Source organism: Pistacia vera, unplaced genomic scaffold (assembly GCF_008641045.1).
Source record: "Pistacia vera cultivar Batoury unplaced genomic scaffold, PisVer_v2 Contig94, whole genome shotgun sequence".
In the NCBI taxonomy this organism is placed as follows: Eukaryota; Viridiplantae; Streptophyta; class Magnoliopsida; order Sapindales; family Anacardiaceae; genus Pistacia; species Pistacia vera.
This window is the reverse complement of record NW_022196823.1, coordinates 639,920-662,662: the sequence shown is the minus strand read 5'-3', so window position 1 is coordinate 662,662 and position 22,743 is coordinate 639,920. Positions and strand designations below refer to the sequence as shown.

The 22,743-nt window shown below is 34.2% G+C and overlaps 2 protein-coding genes across 6 annotated transcripts in view; one reads left to right on the top strand and one right to left on the bottom strand.

Annotated features, from left to right (window-relative positions):
- LOC116120523 (disease resistance-like protein DSC1) overlaps positions 1-22,743 on the bottom strand; it is a 52,751-nt gene that overhangs the window by 7,476 nt on the left and 22,532 nt on the right. The window contains exons 1-5 of one of the 5 annotated variants that reach the window (XM_031406476.1): positions 4,280-4,453; positions 2,968-3,473; positions 1,836-2,400; positions 1,205-1,737; positions 96-524 (exon numbers count right to left, since the gene is read on the bottom strand). In XM_031406476.1, coding sequence (XP_031262336.1) covers positions 96-524; positions 1,205-1,737; positions 1,836-2,400; positions 2,968-3,026 — 1,586 coding nt within the window. In that variant the 5' untranslated portion in view covers positions 3,027-3,473; positions 4,280-4,453. Of the gene's footprint in view, positions 1-95; positions 525-1,204; positions 1,738-1,835; positions 2,401-2,967; positions 4,004-4,279; positions 4,454-22,743 lie in introns of those variants that run through there. The other 4 variants (XM_031406474.1, XM_031406477.1, XM_031406475.1 and 1 more) reach the window with 4 other exon arrangements.
- On the top strand, positions 17,715-22,317 carry LOC116120526 (disease resistance-like protein DSC1). Its single transcript, XM_031406480.1, has 4 exons — positions 17,715-18,313; positions 19,516-20,581; positions 20,714-21,682; positions 21,783-22,317. Exons 1-3 carry the CDS (start codon positions 17,805-17,807, stop codon positions 21,041-21,043), a joined length of 1,905 nt encoding a protein of 634 aa, XP_031262340.1. The 5' UTR covers positions 17,715-17,804; the 3' UTR covers positions 21,044-21,682; positions 21,783-22,317.

Sequence of the window (22,743 nt, the reverse complement as noted above, 5' to 3'; positions counted from 1 at the left end):
GGGGGGTTGGGGGTGGAAGGGGGCAAGTCAACAGAAATTAGAAGTACTAAAAACAGTGAAGAATTCTAAGGGAAGAATACTAATTCATGAGTTACCAAAAGAAATTTGAATTGAAACCGTCTAGATCAGTTGCTTCTCTCAATGCAATAAACCATTTCTTCTGCGTTTCTGGCATTTGCTTCAAATATTCAGGATTTTTTAAAACATCAGTTGCACCCAATCGGTCCACATTATAGAAAATTGGTATCACAGCCTGGCCATACTTTTTCTTGCATTCAAGAATCTGTACAAGTTCTTCCATGCAACATTTGGACGAGGCATATCCTTTTGAGAAAATGATAATAGAAATCCTTGATTCTTCAATGGCATTCATACGATCTTGCCCAATAAGTTCATCATCCTCATTATCAATGGAAGTTTCAATCTTTGCCCGATACAACGCTGCACGAAGATGGCTAGTAAAATTGTTGCGGGTGTCTTTACCCTTGAAACTAAGGCAAACATCATACTTCACCTGACGATTACTGAAAAAATAATAAAAAGTCATCAACTTCCACTGATGAGACATTCTTCAGATGCAGAGAAACATCAATTTACATACTCTTACATACTGGATGATGATAATTAAGAAGAGAGAAACTATCAACAATCAGTGATGAAGATTATTCTTACGAAGTAGCATGTTAAAAGATAGTCTTACAATTACCAACAAAACCTAAGCAAAGCTAGTAGCTAGGTAATATATAAGATCATCTCCAATGGTGCTCTTTATTTTAAAGAGCATATTTCATATAAATAAAAAGCATCTTCATTAATTTCTAAATATGTAAATATAAAGAATAAATTTTGTTTTCAAATCCAATGAACTCTTTAAATTTAATGAAAATGCTCTTTATTTTCAAGAAAGAGACTTAATATGAGAGAAAATTAATAAATAAAATGTATGGAAACTTGTAGTTTATTAATTAAAATTAGGATAAAGAGTGAAATTTGACTCTCTAGATGTGGAGAGTCAAACTCACTCTTTAATTTATATTTAAAGGATAAAGAGTCTATCAGACTCTTGTTTTTATGAATAGATTTTTTATAATAATTTAAGCCTGAAAACAAATCTAAAAGAGACAAACCAAGCAAAATGAGATCTAAACGACAGACACCTGTGAAATAACCAGTGCTGGTATGTAGAAAAAGGAATCTTATTTACCTTAAGCCGGACTGTGCTTCCTCAGTAGAGATGCAACTTCTACTGGACCCTTCCACCGCTTCCCCAGAGTGTTGGTTGTATGATAAACTGATTCCACACTTCTTCACTTTGCAACATTCCAAATGTTTTCCATCTTTGTTGCTAACATAGAAATTAACCATGGCCCGACTATTGTCAGAGAATTCAGGAAAGCCAGATCTATACATATTGCAATCATAACCCAGGAATACGTGATCTGACACAAAATAGTCAGGTGCATCATCTTTGTACCAACCCCGAAGAAAGCCAACAGCAACTTTCTGGTTGTTACCATCCTTAGTTTTAAGAAGCAACTCACAATTAACAATCAAATCATGCCTTTCATGATGATGATCTCCGAAGGCTATGACAGTGCAAAAGGTCAAACCGTTTAAGTTACAATTGAACCAATCTTGTGGTAGCTCTATATTAGCTCCAGTATTCTGAAAGTTAAAACACTCTGGAATTTTATTTCCAGGGAAGCAAAAAAAAAATGTTGCATCATGGAAAACCATCTGTACAATAAAAATAGTCGTATGAGAAAAGGCAGAAAAAAAGTTGGATCTGAAGAGAATGAAATTGAAATCATATGAAAGGAGAGATAGAGAGACACCTCATAAAATTCCCACCGATGAATTGAATTTTGCCGAATTTGAACTAAAGCATCAGCCACAGACTTTGCAAGTGCATCATAATCCAGTTCCGAACAATTGATGAAGCTGAGAACTCTATTTTGTGATCTCTCCATATTTGTTAATAATTTTGATAAGTTTGATACTTTTTGCAGTGATGTGCAACTCTGTGCTTTTACATATTCTAGCTGGCATGGAAGATCTGGTAAGCATTGAAGCCTAGAACAAAAGCTTACATCAAGCAACATCAACTTACAAAGGCTTTCAATGCTTTTTGGTATGCTCTCAAACATGTTTCCAGCTATTTGTAAAGATTTTAGGAAGCAATATTGGCCAAGACTTTCAGGTAACTCTGTGATATTACAATAACGTAGATTTAATTCCTCTAAAAAGGAGAAACCTGACCAAAAAGGAAATGCTAGATCCTTAGGAGTCCCAAAATATAATGCAATAGCTTCCAGGAGGGCTTTGACTTCACGTGCAGCAATATAATTCAACATCTTCGAAATAAAATCGACAATTCTAGGTACAAGAATGGCTGGTGGCCTAACAAAATGGAAAATTATATACATATAAATATTAGTAATAACAAAAAATATATCAAAGACCAAAAACATGGTTTTATTTCCAATATCTAACTCTGATGAATGAAACTTACAAAATAATTGATCAAAGAAATATGTCATTTTTCTTCGTTCTTAAACATTAAAACATTAAATTGTTTCCCCAATTAAATTTCTCTCTTATATTTTATTAATTAAAAATGATTAGAAAATTGATTGGTATACTTTGCTAGTAAAAGATTTGTGACCGAAGGGCAGGTTCCCATTGAAAATCTCAAGGGCATCAAAATTTATATTTCATTGATGGAATTAGATTGCAAACTCTGAACAATATAATAATTAATCTGATGCATTCCACATCTTGACGCTGAAAATAGTAAGAGAAGTTAAGCTGAAAAATACTTTAGCTTAATGAAAAAATATATTATTAATTAGCTATCTGGCGACGTGGTATTTAAGAGCTTTAAATTTCAAGCTACATATTTGTTGTAACCATGACAAAAAGGAAAGTCAGCTAAAATGTCCAAAAGTAAAATTAATAATTCATTACCTGTCTTTTGTTAATGAAAGCCAGGTATATTTGCTGCTACTGTCAAAGCGATGCTCCATCTCTGCAGCATGTATGGACTCTCCTTAAAGAGTTCTTGAAGCTTGGCAAATCCATCCCCAAAGGTCCCAGTTTGCTTCTCTACATCTGATGGAACTATGTTATAGAAAACTGGTATCACGATTTGCCCATGTATTTTCCTGCTTTCAAAGATCTTTACGAGTTCTTCAAGGCACCATTTAGAAGATGCATAGGCTTCTGAGAAAATGATAACCGAAATCTTTGAACATTCAATTGCATTCAAAAGGAATGGCAAATTTTCATCACTTTTCCATGGTAAATCAAAGAAAGCTACAATTTGTTTCCGCAGCAAAGCTGCACGAAGACGTCTGGAAAATTCGAGGCAGAAGGTGTCCCGGCCGTCATAACTAAAGAAAACGTCATGCTCCACCGCAGGATTACTAAAAGAAGAAGAAGCCATCAACTTTCACTAAAGGAAAGACTCTGCACTGCAGCAAGGTTAGTTGCCAAAAATGTAAAAGTTAGTAACCAAAACATCAAGAACTTCCCATCAAGTTTCACGGCAAAATTGGAAAAGTGGAAAACCAGAATCAGAATTCAACTTATAAATCAACCCCAGATTTCACTCTGAACCTACTGGAAATAGAAGATCGGGAAGGATTAGATTCAATTATGTTACAGAACTAACCGATCCGATCTGGGTGATTTGCTTGAGTTCCAGTTGACTGTTTGCTTCGATAGGTTTTCTAGGAAATTTCAGATACTAAACAAAAACACAGCGAAGCATTCCCCAAGTTACTTTCTAACTTTTAGTTGTCCGTTTTCTCTCAGCAAGAGAAGCTATTGATGTAGTGAATCATATTTATCTACCTAAGGCAAAATTACATATTTTTATTCATAGTTTTAAAAACTATACTTTTCCACCCAATTTTAAACTCCGTAAATTCTGCTTTGACCAAGCTTTAACTAGTCAAATACCATTTTTACCTCGATCATACTAATGGGTAAATTAATAAATTACTTTCTAACCTTGAAATTGATAGAATTACAAAATAACCATTTTAACAGAGCAAACCCCTTCAGGTTTGAAAACCTACAGCAAACCCCTACTGCCTGGGTGTCTGCTTTCTTCCTCTTCTTCAGTGAATAGCTCACCTGTTACCTTCATTAACACACACCAAACATCTTCCATTAACATTACCTTCATTAACACAAATTAACATAATAGAAGAGATAAGGAGAAAGAGAGGAGGCAGAGAAGAGAGAAGGACAAAGGGAGGATGCGGATCCTGACCGTTGGCAAGCAGATCTTGGCGGCCAGATTTAACTGTCGTTTGTAGAAGAGAGAGAGAGAAAGGGAAGAGAGAAAGATGCGGAGAAGAGAGAACAGTAGAAGAGAGAGAAAGGAGGTGGTGGTGGTGGATTGGATGCTTTGGATTTGTTTGGAGATGATGATGGAAAGGTTAGAGAAGAGGATGCTACTAAAATAAATTTAAAAGGAACGTGGTTAGTTATAATTCTACCAATTTGAGGGTTAGAAATTTTTTTTTTACTTATTATTATAATAAGGGATGAAAATGGCATTTAACTCCTCAAAGTTGGTCAAAGCATAGTTTACCTTAACGGAGTTTAAATTGAGTGAAAAAGTAATTTCGCTTCATTCACTCCTATTGATAAAAGAATGACATTACACGTTTGGGTAGCATCAGTTCACTAGGTTAGACACTCCAATCCTCGAGGGTGTGTTTGGTTAGAGGTTTAGAAAGATTGTTTCCGAAATTTATCTTTGATTCCAAATATTACCTTATTTGATTGTCAAGTAATAAAAAATTTCTGATAATCATCTAATACCAATGATAATTATTGTAAATGATATAGGGGATTATATAATTACTGATCTAGTGATTATTATTAGAAGATTACCGAGTAATCCAAATTTTACTAATTTTACTCTTAATTATAGAAACATTTTTGGATACAAATGACATCATATGTCTACCAAATAACAATTAGTCAAACTGTGTGAAATGATTTCTGTAACCTCATAAATTAATTTTTTGGACAAAAATGGCCCTTGTTTTACATAAATTAATCTTAATTTTGTTACCACCCTTAAGTACATTAATTTTTTTTGATAATAATGCCCTTATTTTGAAAATTATTTACATGAATACCACCCAAAACACTCCAACCACCAAAGACAAATGTCGACAGTGTCCGATAGTTATCTTCGGTAGCTGGGATGTTTTGTTAAATTTTAAACTTTATTGTGACTGGGGTGTTTTAGTTAAATTATCAAATGTAGAGGGTTAAAGAATAATCTAAATAATAAAATAATAATATTATTATTATTAAAAAAGAAAGGCAATTCAGCAAAAGGTTTCTCCCGTAATCTTTAGGGGGTATTTGGATCATATAATGTTTTATTATAGGAGATATTATATTAATAGAAAGAAATATCACCTTAAAGATTATTGTGAATATTTAGAAAATGTGTTTGGTTAGTTTAAATAAATTAGTGAATAATATGTTTGATTGGGAAGATATGGGTGAGTATGTTATATAAATTATTAAATTGTCCTCCTTTTTAAATATGAATATAATAGTATTTTTTATTATTATTTTTTTAACAATTTCTTTTAACCTCCTACTTTTCAGATTTAGCAAAAACACCTTAGCAATAAAAAACGTTTTAAACTTACCAAAAATACCCCTACCCACCCCAAGCAACTATCGATAGCCAGCCATCACCGCCAGTGATTGCGAGCAATGTCACAGATCTGGCTGTGACGCCGATGGTGCCACAGATGTGGCCGTGAAAGATGTGGCCATGAAACAACCACAGATTTGGCTGTGAAATGGTCAGGTCTTTGGTCATGAAACGGCTAGATCTCGTCGTTTCCAACCATAGACAGAAAAGGCCTCACTGACACACTGCCGGCCATATACGGTAGGTCTTATGCTATTATGGCGACTTTCGGTAGCCTTTGACGGCGATCAATGACTGTTGTACAATGGCATTTCTGTAAATAATGACAATAACAAAGGTAATGTCGTTCGAAAAATTTAAAAGTGAGGACAAAATGGTCTGCTTGAGTGAATTGGGCGTTTTGTAAATCTTAACAAATATAAGGATAATTTGGACCAAATGTTCAACTGTTTAAGGGCAACATGGGACACAAAATCGGATTCCTTAGGGTAAGTTTTAATAACAGCCCCAGCACCCCCCCCCCCCCCCCCCCCCCCCCCCCCCCCCCTCCCTTTTTCCAAAGGTAATATTCTCGACAACTTACCCCCCAAATGCCACTATTTGTCATAAAGGATTTCATGAATATTTTTGTTTACAAATCAACCAAACATCGTCATATGCTCAATTTAAAATTTTTTACCCCAGTTATCTAATATTACCCTAATCCAAACGGGCTCCCTCAAGGTAATCTATTTCATTGATAATCCATCTTTTTAGTAGTAAAATATTTTTGAAATCGAACGCACCCTGAAAGCCAAAAAAGGTATGGTTGGATTAAATTATATCACAAACTTATTTAATCCTAATTTAACATGTGAAAAAAAAAAAATTAATCTTAAAATGTAAAGTATCTCGTAAAATAGTTAAATTTAATTTTCATTCCCCACATCCATGTTAAATTTGAAAAATTAATAAATTTGTAATTATTAACGCTATGCTTTCATTTGAAAAATCAAACATGTGGGGGCTACGCATAATGGAATTACACACAACCACTAACAGGGCTGTGCTCATCCCCTCATTTTTATGGATAGGTGGTACGATTTATTGTTTGCTGGATAAATTGGTAAATGAGTATTGATATGATGGAAATATTATATTAAAACTTTTATTAGTTGCTAAGGGTGTGTAAGGATGAAAGGTCATTTGTCTTATGGTCAATAGGATTAATTATGTTTTTTCCAACATAATGGTTGACGGTGGGTGGATCCACGAAGGAGAGAGAAAGCTGATGTCACCACTCACCAAAGTTTCTTGACAGGTATAAAGTGGGCGCGAGTAGTGCCATGTGCGGTGTCGTGCCATGGCCGAATACATATGTCGTTTACTCTGTATCTTCGCACTTGGGTTCCATGGTGCCTAAGTTGTGTTCTTTAAAAAAGAGTAATTATTGCTCTTCTGTCATAATAATTGAGTTTCAGATTTTCATAGGTTAAAATTTCCAAAAGACGGTAACTTTTAGAATAATGCTTCATTGACTTAATTAATTAAAGTAATAAATTGATTAATATGTAGAATGAAGTGTGTTCCGCCTGGAAAAATAGAGTTGACGAGACTCAAAGGTTGGTTAGAGCTTAGACGGATTCTGTATTGTCTAGATGCGCTCACGTTACACTTCGCACAAGTGGTATGTCTCCTATTAGTATAGTAGATGAGTGTCAGGCTAGCAAGTGGCTGAAGATTGTTTATGTGTCAAAGTCTTACTTTAATCGAGAAAATCTCTCGAACAGATGACCAATTGAACACAGAAAAAGATTTGCACAGCACCTACCTACTTGCAGCTTTTATAGTCGTTACTTTGAACTTTCCCACTATTAATAGATGACTCCCCTCTTATTTTGGGGGAATAGCTAATTTTACGTTGAAATAGCTCTCTCTCTCTCTCTCTTGTATACTCACTCTACACTGTAACTCAGCTCGTTGAATGTGACCTGACGTCTCTCTCTCTCTTATTAATACAATAGTAATAGACGTAGGATTCGCTTTTGAGCATCTAAACCACTTTAATTATTGCTCTTCACTTTTTATTTAATTCAATCCCCTTGTATCACGTATGACTTCTAAGTCTTTTTAGCATTTTACACATGCGAGTAGTTAGTGTCAAAATCAAGCATCAACAGTTTGGCGTTAGAAAGAGAGCCCAATTTAGTATCTGCTCTTCATCAACGAAATCTCTGACTAATCAGTCCCACAATAGCAAATGGCTCTCGGTTTCAAAGTGCCCCAGGTATAGGAGGACACTTCTCCCGAAGTGCCACCAGTCCAACAGAATATCATAGGGAATATTCCTTCAAACTCACAGCCCGACCCAACCATCATGAGTTACCTAGAGAGGTTCAATAATACTCTTTAAATGGTCAGTTGAAGGCTAGACCAATTGGATTGGGTCATGCCACCCGAATCCAATGAGACGGTGCCACCGCCCAAAACGCTTGCAGGTCGCGTGAAAGCGTAGAAAAGGGTGAATTGGGTGTTTTGTAAATTCTAACAAATATAAGGATAATTTGGACCAAATGTTCAACTGTTTAGGGGCAACATGGGACACAAAATTGGATTCCTTAGGGTAAGTTTTAATAACAGCCCAGCCCCCTTTCCAAAGGTAATATTCTCGACAACTTACCCCCCAAATGCCACTGTTTGTCATAAAGGATTTCAGGAATATTTTTTTTACAAATCAACCAAACATTATCATATGCTCAATTTAAAAAATATTACCTCAGTTATCTAATATTGTCTCAATTCAAACGGCCCCCTCAAGGTAATCTATTTCATTGATAATCCATCTTTTTAGTAGTAAAATATTTCTGAAATCAAACGCACCCTGAAAGCAAAAAAAGGTATAATTGGGTTAAATTATATCACAGACTTATTTAATCCTAATTTAACATGTGAAAAAAAAATTTAATCTTAAAATGTAAAGTATCACGTAAAATAGTTAAATTTAATTTTCATTCCCCACATCCATATTAAATTTGAAAAATTAATAAAATTTTAATTATTAATGCTATGCTTTCATTTGAAAAATCAAACATGTGGGGGCTATGCATAATGGAATCACACACAACCACTAACAAGGCTGTACTCATCCCCTCATTTTTATGGATGGGTGGTACGATTTATTGTTTGCTGGATAAATTGGTAAATGAGTATTGATATGATGCAAATATTATATTAAAACTTTTATTAGTTGCTCAGGGTGTGCAAGGATGAAAGGTCATTTGTCTTATGGTCAGTTGGATTAATTATGTTTATTCTAACATAATGATTCACGGTGGGTGGACCACGAAGGAGAGAGAAAGCTGATGTCACCACTCACCAAAAATTCTTGACTGGTATAAAGGGGGCGGTGAGTAGTGCCATGCTATACTGGGTTAAAATTTTCAGAGGTGCCATGTGCTGTGTCGTGTCATGGCCGGTAAAGTCGTGTCAAACAATCAAAACTTCAGCCTCATGACACAAACTATGACTCAATAGGCCGTGTCGTGTCCTTTGTGAATTGGTCCACTATCACATAAAACTTTCCCAAAAAATGTAAAAATTTTTATTTTCTTAAATTTGAAAATCTTATTGTATTGATCACATGTCAAATCCTAAATTCACGACCCCACACAGGTTGGCTTGACACAATTCAATGCCTTCACATGTTAGGCTATCCCAAAAAAATCCTAGGGGCGGTGAGTAGTGTCATGCTATACCAGGTTAAAATTTTCACGGATGTCATGTGCTATGTCGTGCCATGGCCCATAAAGTCATGTCAAACAATCAAAACTCAAGCCTTACGACACGAACCATGACTCAATAGGTCGTGTCGTGACCTGGCCCATTATCACATAAACTTTTCTCAAAAAATTTAAAAATTTTTATTTTCTTAAATTTGAAAATCGTATTGTATCGATCATATATCAAATCCTAAATTCACGACCCCACACAGGCTGACATGGCACAATTTGATACCTTGCCATGTTAGGCTATCCCAAAAAAATCGTGGGGGTGGTGAGTAGTGTCATGCTATACCAGGTTAAAATTTTCACGGGTGTCATGTGTTGTGTCGTGCCATGGCCCATAAAGTCGTGTCAAACAATCAAAACAAGCCTCATGACACGAACCATGACTCGATGGGCCGTGTCGCTTCCTTCGTGAACTGGCCCACTACCACATAAACTTTTCCCAAAAAAATTAAAAAAAAATTATTTTCTTAAATTTGAAAATCGTATTATAGCGATCACATGTCAAATCCTAAATTCACGACCCCACACAAGCTGGCATGACACAGTTCGATGCCTTGCCATGTTAAGCTATCCCAAAAAAATCGTGGGGGCGGTGAGTAGTGCCCTGCTATACCGAGTTAAAATTTTCATGGGTGTCATGTGCTGTGTCGTGCCATGGCCCATAAAGTCATGTCAAACAATCGAAACTTAAGCCTCACGACACGAACCATGACTCGATAGGCCAGGCTGTGTCGTGTCATTCGTGAATTGGCCCAATACCACATAAACTTTTCCCAAAAAATTAAAAAAAAATTATTTCCTTAAATTTGAAAATCGTATTGTATCGATCACATGTCAAATCCTAAATTCACGACCCCCCACAAGCTGGCATGACACAGTTCGATGTCTTGCCATGTTAGGCTATCCCAAAAAAATCGTGGGGGTGGTGAGTAGTGCCATGCTATACCAGGTTAAAAATTTCATGGGTGCCATGTGTTGTGTCGTGCCATGACCCATAAAGTCGTGTCAAACAATCAAAACTCAAGCCTCACGACACGAACCATGACTCGATAAGTTGTGTCGTGTCCTTCGTGAACTGGCCCACTACCACATAAACTTTTCTCAAAAAATTTAAAAATTTTTATTTTCTTAAATTTGAAAATCTTATTGTATCGATCACATGTCAAATCCTAAATTCAGGACCCCACACAGGCTGGCATGACACAGTTCGATGCCTTGTCATGTTAGGCTATCCTAAAAAAATCGTGGGGGCGGTGAGTAGTGTCATGCTATACCGGGTTAAAATTTTCACGGGTGCCATGTGATGTGTCGTGCCATGGCCCATAAAGTCTTGTCAAACAATCAAAACTCAAGCCTCACGACACAAATCATGACTCGATAGGCCGTGTCGTGTCCTTCGTGAACTGGCCCACTACCACATAAACTTTTCCCAAAAAATTTAAAAATTTTTATTTTCTTAAATTTGAAAATCGTATTGTATCAATCACATGTCAAATCCTAAATTCATGACCCCACAGAGGCTAGCATGACACAGTTTGATGCCTTGCCATGTTAGGCTATCCCAAAAAAATCGTGGGGGCGGTGAGTAGTGCCATACTATACCGGGTTAAAATTTCCACGGGTGCCGTGTGCTATGTCGTGCCATGGCCCATAAAGTCATGTTAAACAATCAAAACTCAAGCCTCATGACACAAACCATGACTCGATAGGCCATGTCGTGTCCTTCGTGAACTGGCCCACTACCACATAAACTTTTCCCAAAAAAAAAAAAAAAAAAAAAATTTGTTTTCTTAAATTTGAAAATCGTATTGTATCGACCACATGTCAAATCCTAAATTCATGACCCCACACAGACTAGCATGACACAGGTTAGGTCAGGGACTAAGGGTGGACATTAGTACGGCTATAGTCATTTCAGGTGGAAAACGACATTAGCCGAGACAATGCAATAAATGCAAGTCAGTGGATTCAAAGATATTAGAAAATTAGCATCTAAGCATTAAATATAAATAAATATAAAAGAGAGAGCTGCCTAAATTGGGAGCTTATAAGGAGTCAAATGAGAGTCGAGAGAGCTTAGATAGGAAAGGAAACAAGAGATATAGAGAGGAAGGAAAGGAGGAGAAAGAGTTTAATCACTTGCAGGAAGGGGTGAAATTGAGTCAAGTATCTAATAAATCAAACTTAACTAGAGCGTTACAGTATCAAATTTGAGTTTGAGTTTGAATTTGATCGAGTCTAAGGAATCAAGTTTGAACTCGAACTTGGTACTTGAAATTGGAATTCGAGTTCGTTCGAGTTTTTTTCGAGTATTAGTTGAGTTTTATTCAAGCTTTAATCGAGTTCGAATTCGAACTTGAGTTTGAGCTCATCTAAAAAAAATGAAAAACAAAAAAACAAAAAAACAATAGTGCCTAGTTATAGATTTCCTCACTACAGCTTGCTATGTATTTGCAACCTAACTCACATCAAAGTTCAAACAACTATTACATAATAAATAGAAATTGTTATACCAAAAAATACACTGACATCAGCACTAACAATCAAAATGCGATGTCAATCCCATCAATTAAAGTTCAACAAGAGCTAAAGAACAAAATAACATTAAGTGTCAAAACCAAACCAACCTAAGCACATTTGTATCAATCATATCCTATTTTAAGATAAGGATTAAGGAGGGTCCCCAGGTGTTCCCACAACTTATAGAAATGTAATCATTACATTGAGCTCAAAGTTATAAATATGCACCTCTCTTCATGGAAAGGTGGGGGTTGGGTATATGAAAGTTGGGTATATATTTGAGCTTCAACTATTATTTTTCTTGATAAACAAAGCATTACATCATGTTTGTACACCTTACAGGCAATATCAGAAAAATAGTTAGAGAGCAATAAAATAACAGTGGATATAGGATTTGTTTTAAGCATCCGAACCACTATAAAAATCTCTCTTGTCAACTTTTTATTTATATTTCTTCAAACATATATCACCACTGCATCTAAAGGTGGAAAAATAACTCGTCCGGCCTGACCCACGGCGGGTTATAGGCTTGACCCTCCAAAAAGGGCAGGTCGGGGCCTCTTGACCAAAAAGGCTGGCCTAGCCTAGCCCACCAACCCTAACCTGGCAGCTTTTGATGAGGGTCAAGCTAGGTTAGCCCATAATTTTTTTAATTTTTTCTTTTGTGTAATTATTTTTAGTTAACTTTTCGAATATCAATAATTAAATTAAATTAATTTTTTTTGTTAACATTTTAAATATTAATTCAATTTTAATACAATAAAATTGTAATATAATTCATTTATCAAAAAATAAAATAAGAAATTACAACAATTATTGCCTCGTTAAAAACCTTACCAAGAAATACCCAATGAGACAAAAACGTGGTAAGGAAAAAAGAGTGCAATAATTGACAATTAATTTATAAGTTACGATTTACAAAACAACTAATTTGAGGGTTGACTAGAGCCTCCCTCATCCATATTATCTATATTACAAAATTGAAATAATTTTATTAAAGTATCGTTGACAACCTCGTATTGATCCTGATGGTGCGATCGTTCCCAATTTTGAAGACATGTGAGGACTTCAATCATTTTTTGTGAAAGTTTAGTCCTCATTTTATTTAAAATTCTTCCACTTGCACTAAATGTTTGTTCGGATGAGATGGTTGAGACAGGAACAGAGAAAATATGCAAGACAAGTCTTGATAATACTGGAAAAATACATTTTCTGTTTTTCTAATATTCTAAGACATCAAAGTTGGCTCTTTGTTGTGGATCTGCTGCTAACATTTCGGGGGTTTCCAAATATTGGTGAAGCTCATTACTATGTAACTGCATGGAGGACAGTACATTCGTTATTGGTGCTTCTAAAGAGGAGGTTATGCTTTGGGTTCGGGTCCTCTTCGGCCTATTAAGTGCACTACAGGAGTTGAAGTTTTTATTTGTTTCTTCTTATGCAACTTCCCCGGGTATTTCGCCTCTTTGCTGGTTCCCATACCTATTTTTATATTGCAAATATACCTCTGCAAGACACTCTCTTATCTCTCCTAGTTGATTGACATATGCTTCGTTTTGTAAATTTTCAGTTAATGTGTCTAAACCATTTTTTAAGCCTGACTTTAATTCTAGGATCAAATATAGCACCTAAACAATAAAGAAAATGAATGGGTTTCCAATATTTTTTTTAAAAAAAAAAAAATTTCCATTGTCTGTATTGGTCCTGCTAAAATTTCATTGTTTTTGTTTTTTTCTAAATAAATCTAAAATTTTTATAATTGTATGTATTAACAATGGACTAGTAGGATAATACATACCAAAAAGTTGTAAAGTGGATTGGTAAAAAAATTTAAGAAAATAATGAAATTTTTTAGTTATATGCCAATCGTTTTTTACCAAATAATGAGGACCTCGATTATTTACTACAAAATAACTAATTAAATTTGCATAAAGTAAACATGAATCAAGCATTAAATAAGTACTATTTCATCTAACAGGCATGTCTAATACAAAAATTCTAGGAGACATATTTGATTTTATACAAGCATCTTGAAATTGAGTATTTCTTTTATTACTACTAGTAATCAAAGCTAAATAATCTATAATTCTATCAATATTATTTCTAATTTTTTCAATACCACTTTTCATAATTAAATTAATAATGTGACATGCACAGTGTTGGTGAAAAAACTTTGAATTGTCATAAAAAGAAAAATTAATTTAAAAAAAAATCTATAGCTGTACTATGAGCACTTGCATTATCTAAAGTTAAACTTATCACTTTATTAACAACATCATAATCTTCTAAAACTTCAACAATTTTATTATAAATTTGTTGACTACTATGATCCATATCCATTAATCTAAATCTTAATAAAGATTTATTTAATTTACATTCGTTATCAAAATAATGACTAGTCACACAAATATAATCTTGTTTACCATTTCAAATATCGACGGTTAGAGCCACACTAACATAACAATTATGTATTTTATTTTTTAATTCTAATTTCATTTTCCCAAACAATTTATTAAATCATTTCTAGTTGCAGTTTTAGAATAACTTTAAATCCTGGAAAAAATGAATTTTTAAAAAATCTTTCAAAATATTTATCTTCAGCCATATCAATAGGTTGATCAGTTACAGCAATATATAAAGCTAATTGTTCCCTATATACATCAGAATTATAACGTCAAGTAGTTCCCATATTAGTTATTTGAGTTTGATTGGTTTCTTTATTTCCATGTTGAGTAATTTGTTTATTAGCAAGCCTTTTTAAATTACTAGTACCATTACCTAAATCAGCTTTATAAATATTTTCACAATACTTGCATCTTGTTTTCTTCACTTAGACTCCATTTTCTGTCTCGTAAAACTTATTGAAATGCACCCAAACGTCTGATGTGTGCCTGTCGTCGGTTTCAACAGCAATTGATGAACTCACTTCTGCTTGAGATGAAGTTGGACGAGGACGACTTGTAGAAACACCGAGAGCTATAGCAGCATGGGGAGGAATCGAGGGAATATTATGAGGTGTATCGGATTCTGAGACTGGGAAAGCGGGACTATTTGAATCTACTGCATTTATGTTAGTAAATTCAGGGGCACTAAGATAGTTTCCTCATCATTGAAATCGATGGGATGGAAATATCTATCCATTATAGTTAAAAAAAAAAAAAAAAAAAAATTGATATAGAAGAAATAAAAAATTAAAGAAGGAGAATTGAAATTTGGAAATATGAATTGAAAATTGTAAAAACTAATAAAAATTAAAATGAGATCAAATTGACAACAAAGAGAATAATTGAGAGATTTCAATAGAGATTAGAAAAAATGAGAGAATTTAGCTACCAAATAACAATAACCTAAACCCCCTACACTTTAGAATTTAGCTAAAACACCTCAACCTGAAAAATTTAAAAGTTAACAAAATACCCCCAACCACCAAACACCATCGCCAGCCGCTAGCCACCACCATTGGTCACGGGCAATAGTCGCCATATTGACGCACAACGGGCGGGATCTGGTCGGCCGTGTGCCGATTTGGCTATTTTTAGCCAGATTGAAGGCAAAAAAAGGCCAGATCGCTGTGGATTTGACCAGGAGCGGTCAAAATAGATTAGCCATTTGTGGCTGTTTTTGGCTAGATCCATAGTGATCTAGCTGTTTTCGACCTTCGATATGGCCAAAAATAGCCAAAACGACGCACGACTAGCTTGATTTCATCGGTCGTGCGTCATTTTGGTGAATGACGTCAGTGGTGTTGGGTGACTGGGGGTATTTTGTCAAAATTTAAACTTTGTTGTTGGGGGTGTTTTAGCTAAATTCTCAAATATAAGGGGGTTAAAGGAATTTATTTAAATAATAATAATTATCATCATCATCATCATCATCATTATTATTATATTAAAAAGTAAGAGCAATTTAGTAAAAGTCTCTGTCGATGATATTTTATTCTTCCTAATCAGACATATATATATATATATAGGGCATTTGTGTTTGGAATTTTATTAAGGGTAAAACTGGAACAAAAACAGGAGTACCACGGTAATCTTAAAATACCACCACTTGAGTCGGTAATCACATAATCCCCTATGGGGGCTTTTGGATCACATAACGTTTTATTATAAGAGGATATTATATTAACAGAAAGATATATCACTTTGAAGATTACTAGGAATGTTTAGAAAATGTGTTTGGTTGGTTCGAATAAATTGATGAATAATATGTTTAGTTTGAAAGATAAATGAGTGAGTATGTTATATAGATTACTAAATTGCCTATATTTTTAAATATTAAATATAATATTATTTATTATTATTATTTTTTGAATCATTTCTTTTAACCTTCTACATTTGAAATTTTGCTAAAACACTCCAACCATATAAAACTTTAATTTGTAGAAAAATCACTCCCACCCACCCCAAGCCACTGTCAGCAATTAGCCACCACTGTCGGCCGCCGCCAGTAGTTGATGGAATGACACACAACTGGTCGTATATGGTTGGTCGTGCACCGGCAAAGTTGTTTTCATCCATGGCCATTTCACGGCCAAAGATGTGGTCTTGAAACAGCCATATAAACAGCAAAATCTTGTTGTTTCCTATCGAAAAAAGCCTATTGGCGCACAATTAGCCAGATCTTGCCGGTCATGCACCATTATGGCGATTGACGCAGGCGACCAGTGGTGGTAAGTAACGGCCGGCAGTGGTCTTCAGTGGCTGGGGGTATTTTGTTAACTTTTAAACTTTTTTTTTTGTAGTTGGGGTGTTTTAGCTAATTTCTCAAATGTAGGGGAGCTGAGTAATTGTTATTTAGTAGACATTTGAGAGCAACTGTATTTGAAATGGTATTTAATTAAGGGCAAAATAGGTATAAGAATCAGATTACTTGATAATCTTTTAATCTCAAGGGTGTGGAAGAGTATCAGATTACCCCCTACATTATCAACAGTAAACATTATTTGGAATAAAAGATACTTGTAAATTTTATTACTTCCAAACCAAACATCAAAATATTACAAAATAAACGAAGATTACCTATGTTATCTTATATGCCTCCGATCCAAATGCACCTTATATCACCTCTCATATTACCTTAGTAATAAAAGAGTATCAAAATCTTTTATTACCTATTGAACCAAGGTAATGATTGAATTAAAAGATAAATTATCGGAGTAATCTTCCAAAGGCCCTAACCAAGCGCCCCTTGACAATAATATAAGATGTTATTACTGGAGTAACGAGAGATCACCCCTAACCAAACGCACCCTAAAGGTAGTTAATGATATTCTTCTATTAAAAATTATATTTATTTAGAAAATGTTATGAGGATGTATATGGTTTAGGATTATAGATTTTCCTTATTTGATAAAATGAATATTGAAGAACTTATAATTTTATAGTTTCTTTTCTAAGTTATTATTTTTATTGAAAATGGATTAATTTGAAGGTGATATTAGCATTAAAATATTAAATTGATTGTAGACGTAATATGTCCTTACTTATGTGTATAATGTTCTTAATAATAATATCTTTTTCAAATACAATCACATGTTGGGGAACCTTGTGATTATTTTCTATCTAATAACAGGGACATATATTTTTTATATTAAACATTAGGGATACACATGTAATTTCATCTATACAACAATTGACTGTTGACTTGAAACTTTCATTGCAGGTGGTGTTGTAAATTGTAATATACGAAAAAGACTCTGATCTTTTAGCAGTATCTCTCTGCTGATCTGAACACTGTCTCAAATTGCCGCCAGCCTTCAGTTTCACGACGGCCGAGTCAAAATCTGGGTTAAATCTCTATTGCCAACGTGGTAGAAGTTAATGGCTTCATCTTCGTCAGTGACTAATACTCCAGTGAAGTATGAAGTTTTCATCAGTTTTAGGGGTGAAGATACCCGGCAGGGTTTTGCCAGCCATCTTTATGCAGCTCTGCTTCGGAAAAATGTCGCTACTTTCATGGATACAGAACTACGGGAGGGAGATGAAATTAAACCATTACTCCTCGATGCAATTGAAAAGTCAACGATTTCAGTCGTTATCTTCTCCAATGGTTATGCATCTTCCGCATGGTGTCTTGATGAACTTGTGAAGATCGTTGAATGCAAAAATAGACCTACAAACAGGCAGATCTTATTACCGGTTTTCTATCACGTAGATCCAACAGATGTAAGGAATCAAAGTGAGACTTATAGGCAGGCATTAGCAGAGCTCGAGGAAAAATATAGAAAAAAATGGCAGAATGAGCAGAGATTGAGAGAAAATGTGAAGAAATGGCGAGCTGCTTTGACCGAAGCGGCAAATATATCTGGACATGATACAAAAACCACAAGGTAACTGTTACTTAGTGTTAATTCTCGTTGTGGTTTCTGTTATTTTTATCATGGGACGTGATTTTTATCTTAATTTTTTTACTTATATATAAAGTTTTAAACTTTGATAATTTACAGATGTGAGAAAGTGTTTGGAGGTAGTTATTATGTTTATCATCTTAGTAATTCCTAAACCATTGGATTGTATGGAATCCACGATTAAAAATTTAAGTCAAACCTTTTGTTAGGCAGATAACATTCTGACAATGCATCTATTAATTATATTATCCAAACTTGAAGGGTTCGATTATTGAGTATAAACTATAAATATAAAAAAATTGAGCACTTTATATTTTTTTACGTAATCTAAACCGGATGCTTTTATTTATTTATTTATTTTTTTAAGAACCATAAAAGTAAATATTTGAAGTAAAAGTAAGAGAAAGAAGAATAATTTATTTTATTACAATTATATCCTCGCTTCAAATTGAAGATGGAGGCTTAAGAGGAAAATAGTGGTGGCTAAAAATCACTTCCCTTGATATTCCTAGTTTACAAACAAAGGATTGATGCATTTTCATTCTTGTAATAGCCCGAGCCCAAACAAACAAGATATTATTTATTTTTGTCCATTTATTTAATTAAGATGATTTTTTTTTTGTTGATCGGGGCGTCCGACCAGCTTACTAATCCTTCAGGTCCCTAAAGTTAATGATTAGGCAAACGGGTCATAGTGATTACCCTTATTAGGGGTTAAGGTAAATCAAACTCAAGACCTCTTGATTAATACACTTAATAATTTTAGTTGACTACTTAACCATCTAGTACTAGTTAAATCATTCATGTTGGGTTAACTACTTGTGTAAAGATTTACCTGGCCCTAACCAATATAAAGTTTACAGTATCTTAAAAGAGCCAATGATTTGATTGTAGATAATAATTTAATTCTTTAATTGAACTTGATTATTGGAATTATTCATCACTATCCACTACATGGATTCCATTCTTGTTTCGTGTACTGTAACTTTCAGCGTTATGATATTTAGTATTTCCTTCAAACAAACGTTTATATTGTTAAGAATATGCATTTACTTCATAGATTCAATTAATTAAGCTGTTATATTGTTTAATCTTCATTAAATCATCTATTGGGAATTAAAATTATTTTTTCTATTTTTCGGTTGATTCATACTTTGTTATTCTTTGTTTTCCATATATGCTAGCAACGAAGCTCAACTTGTAGAAGAAATTGTCAACAATATTTTGGAGAGATTGGATCATATGTTCCCGAGTGAAGATAAGGGGTTAATAGTTGGAGTGGAACGTAGCATCACAGAAGTTGAATCTTTACTTCGCATGGGATCAGAAGAGACCATTAGTATTGGAATATGGGGAATGGGTGGTATAGGAAAGACAACTATTGCTAAAGTAGTATTTAATAAAATCCAAAATCAGTTTGGCAGTCATTTCTTCTATGAAAATGTTAGGGAAACATCAATGAATCTAAATCAAAGGACCTTCACAAAGCGAAAGCGTGATAACGAAAAAGTTCTTATTGTTTTAGATGATGTCACTTTGATAGAACAAATAGAATCTCTAATTGGAGAATTTGTAGATCGCTTGGGTCCAGGAAGTCGAATTATTATAACCACAAGAGATAAAGAAGTGCTTCAATGTTATGGTGTGCCTTTCGAAAATATATACGAGGTTAAAGGATTATCAGATCCTGAAGCTCTTCAGCTTTTCAGTTGGTATGCCTTTAAGAAAACAGAACCCGATTCAAATCATCAGGATCTATCAAAGAGGGTAGTAGAATATGCTCAAGGTATTCCATTGGTTCTAAAAGAATTTGGCAAATTTTTATACCACAAATTAGATGTTTGGGAAAGTGCAAAAGATAAACTGGATGTTTGGGCAAGTGCAATAGATAAACTACAAGCAAATCTTCTCCGAGAAATCCAAGAGAAGCTAAAAGTCAGTTATGATGAATTACGTGCTACTTATCTGAAGGATCAATTTCTAGATATTGCATGTTTCTTTAAAGGGGAAAGTACAGATTTTGTAATAAATTACTTGGATGCCAATTATTATGAGTTTAAGAGCACAAGCGACTTAGATGATCTCATTAATAAGTGTCTTATAAGCATTACACCAGACAAGAAGATATCAGTGAATGATGTGTTACAAGTAATGGCTTGGGAAATTGTTCGTGAAGGGTCTAGATGTCGTGCAGAGCGCAGCCGTTTGTGGGACCATAAGGATGTCTCTTATGTACTGAAAAACAATGCGGTAAGAATTTAACTTATGTATATCTAGTAATAAATTATCTTAGAACTTTTCTATTGTGCAAATGAGTGTATGATTTTAATATTTGATGTCAACTTATCATTTTTTTTATTTTTTTATTTTTTGGTTCATTAGGGAACTGAATACGTTAAAGGCATATGTTTGGACATGTCTCAAAGGACTCCTTTTAAAGCTAAAGGGTTTGGAAAGATGCATGACTTGAGATTCTTCAAAGTACATGACTCACACTATGAGCAGAATAATGTTAAGAGGGTGCTTGTTTCCAAAGACCTTAGCTTTGTTTTCACTGAGCTAAGGTACCTTTGCTGGTATGGCTGCACTTTGGATTCATTGGAGAAAAATTTTGATACCGAAAACCTTGTTGCGCTTGACATGCCTCATAGCGAAGTGACAAGATTGTGGACTGACAATAAGGTATACATTTTGATACTTATAAGGAGATAACTTTTTTTTTTTAACTTTTTCAACATAACATGTTAATTAACGTATTTCTTATTGTTCTTATTTTTATTGTTTTGATCACAGCGTTTTGAAAAACTAAAACACATTAATCTCAGTCACTCCAAGCACTTAGTTGAAATCTCAGATTTTTCATTCTTCCCAAATCTGGAGAGCTTGATTCTAGAAGGGTGTACCGGATTGAATACAATTTCCCCAACAATTGAACACCTCAAGAAGCTTGTTTTCTTGAGTCTGAGGCACTGCAAAAGCCTTAAGAGTCTCCCGAGAAATATTTCTGAACTGGAATCTCTTGAACATCTTCTTCTCTCAGGCTGTTCCAAACTTGATGGATTATCTGACGACTCAGGAGAGGTTGAGAACATTCCATTGAGCTTTGAAGACCTTTCTAAGTTATTGCATCTTGACTTAGGAAACTGCCAGAAGCTTCAATTCTTACCACAGCTTCCAAGTAGTTTAGAGTCAATAGATGCACACAACTGCAAATTATTGGAAGCATCATCCGTCTTGTCGATTATTCTAGGCCCAACCAAGGAATCCGTGAAAATTAACTTCAGCAACTCTTTCAATCTGGATCAAAAAGCACTTCAAGACATTATAAAAGGTGTTCTATACGGCATTGAGGTAAAGTCTCTCTCACTTATTTATACGATATTATTAATTTCATCTTCTTCAAAAAAAATAAAAGTGTCTAATGAGTTAAATTGATGATTTATTGGCATAGAAACATCGTTGTCAAATACGAGCTTGTATCTGTTTCCCTGGAACTGAAATCTCGGAGTGTTTTAAATTTAGTCATCAAAATAACGGATCTTCTATAACTTTCAAGCTACCACAAAGTCTGTGGAATTGGTCTTTTGTCAGTTTCGCTGTCAGCGCTATTGTAGAATTTGGTAACTATGAAAATAAGGGCGAGGGATTGGATATTCTCTATGAATGTAGAGATGGCACAACCGTATTTCACAATGGCAGCTTGAAGGGTTGGGAATGTAAAGCTGGCCCCCGAAACGTTACCAAGGATCATGTATTCCTTGGTTATGATTTCCTCAAGTATGATGCAAGAACCTGTAACAATGACAAGATGACCATCCAATTTTATGTAAAGGATTCAAACGGAAAATGCATAGATGCTTGCGAGGTGAAGAAGTGTGGATTTCGTTTGTTGCGTTCTCAAGACAGAGAGAATCCAGTAGAAGATGGAGTTGCAGTTGCTATTGAGGAGGAACGGGAAGACGAACGAGGACCGAAGAGATTGAAAGTGTCAGATTGTTCGTGAGATCTGTCGTGAATTTTGTGATTTTTAATCTATTTTTTCATAATATTAGAATTGATTGGAAAATAAAAAAATGAAAACGCTTTTGACATATTTTTCTGAAAATAGTATTTGAAAAGGTGAAAAATAAAAACTCTTTCAACAGTTTGACCGAATTTGTTTTAATTATAGTTTGTATTAATTTTATTATTTAATTAAATTATTTTTATACTGAATTTTACCTTAATTCTTTTTTTTTTAATACTTAATTTATATAAAAAAAATTAAATATTCATTATCATTAAATATTTGTCTTAAATTTTATTAATATTTAATCTAAAATTACTAGAATGATTTTTGTTTTCCTAGGTCTTAAGCCCATCTAACCTTTATAAAATAGATCTGGCAGCTATGATTGGTTTATTATTTTGAG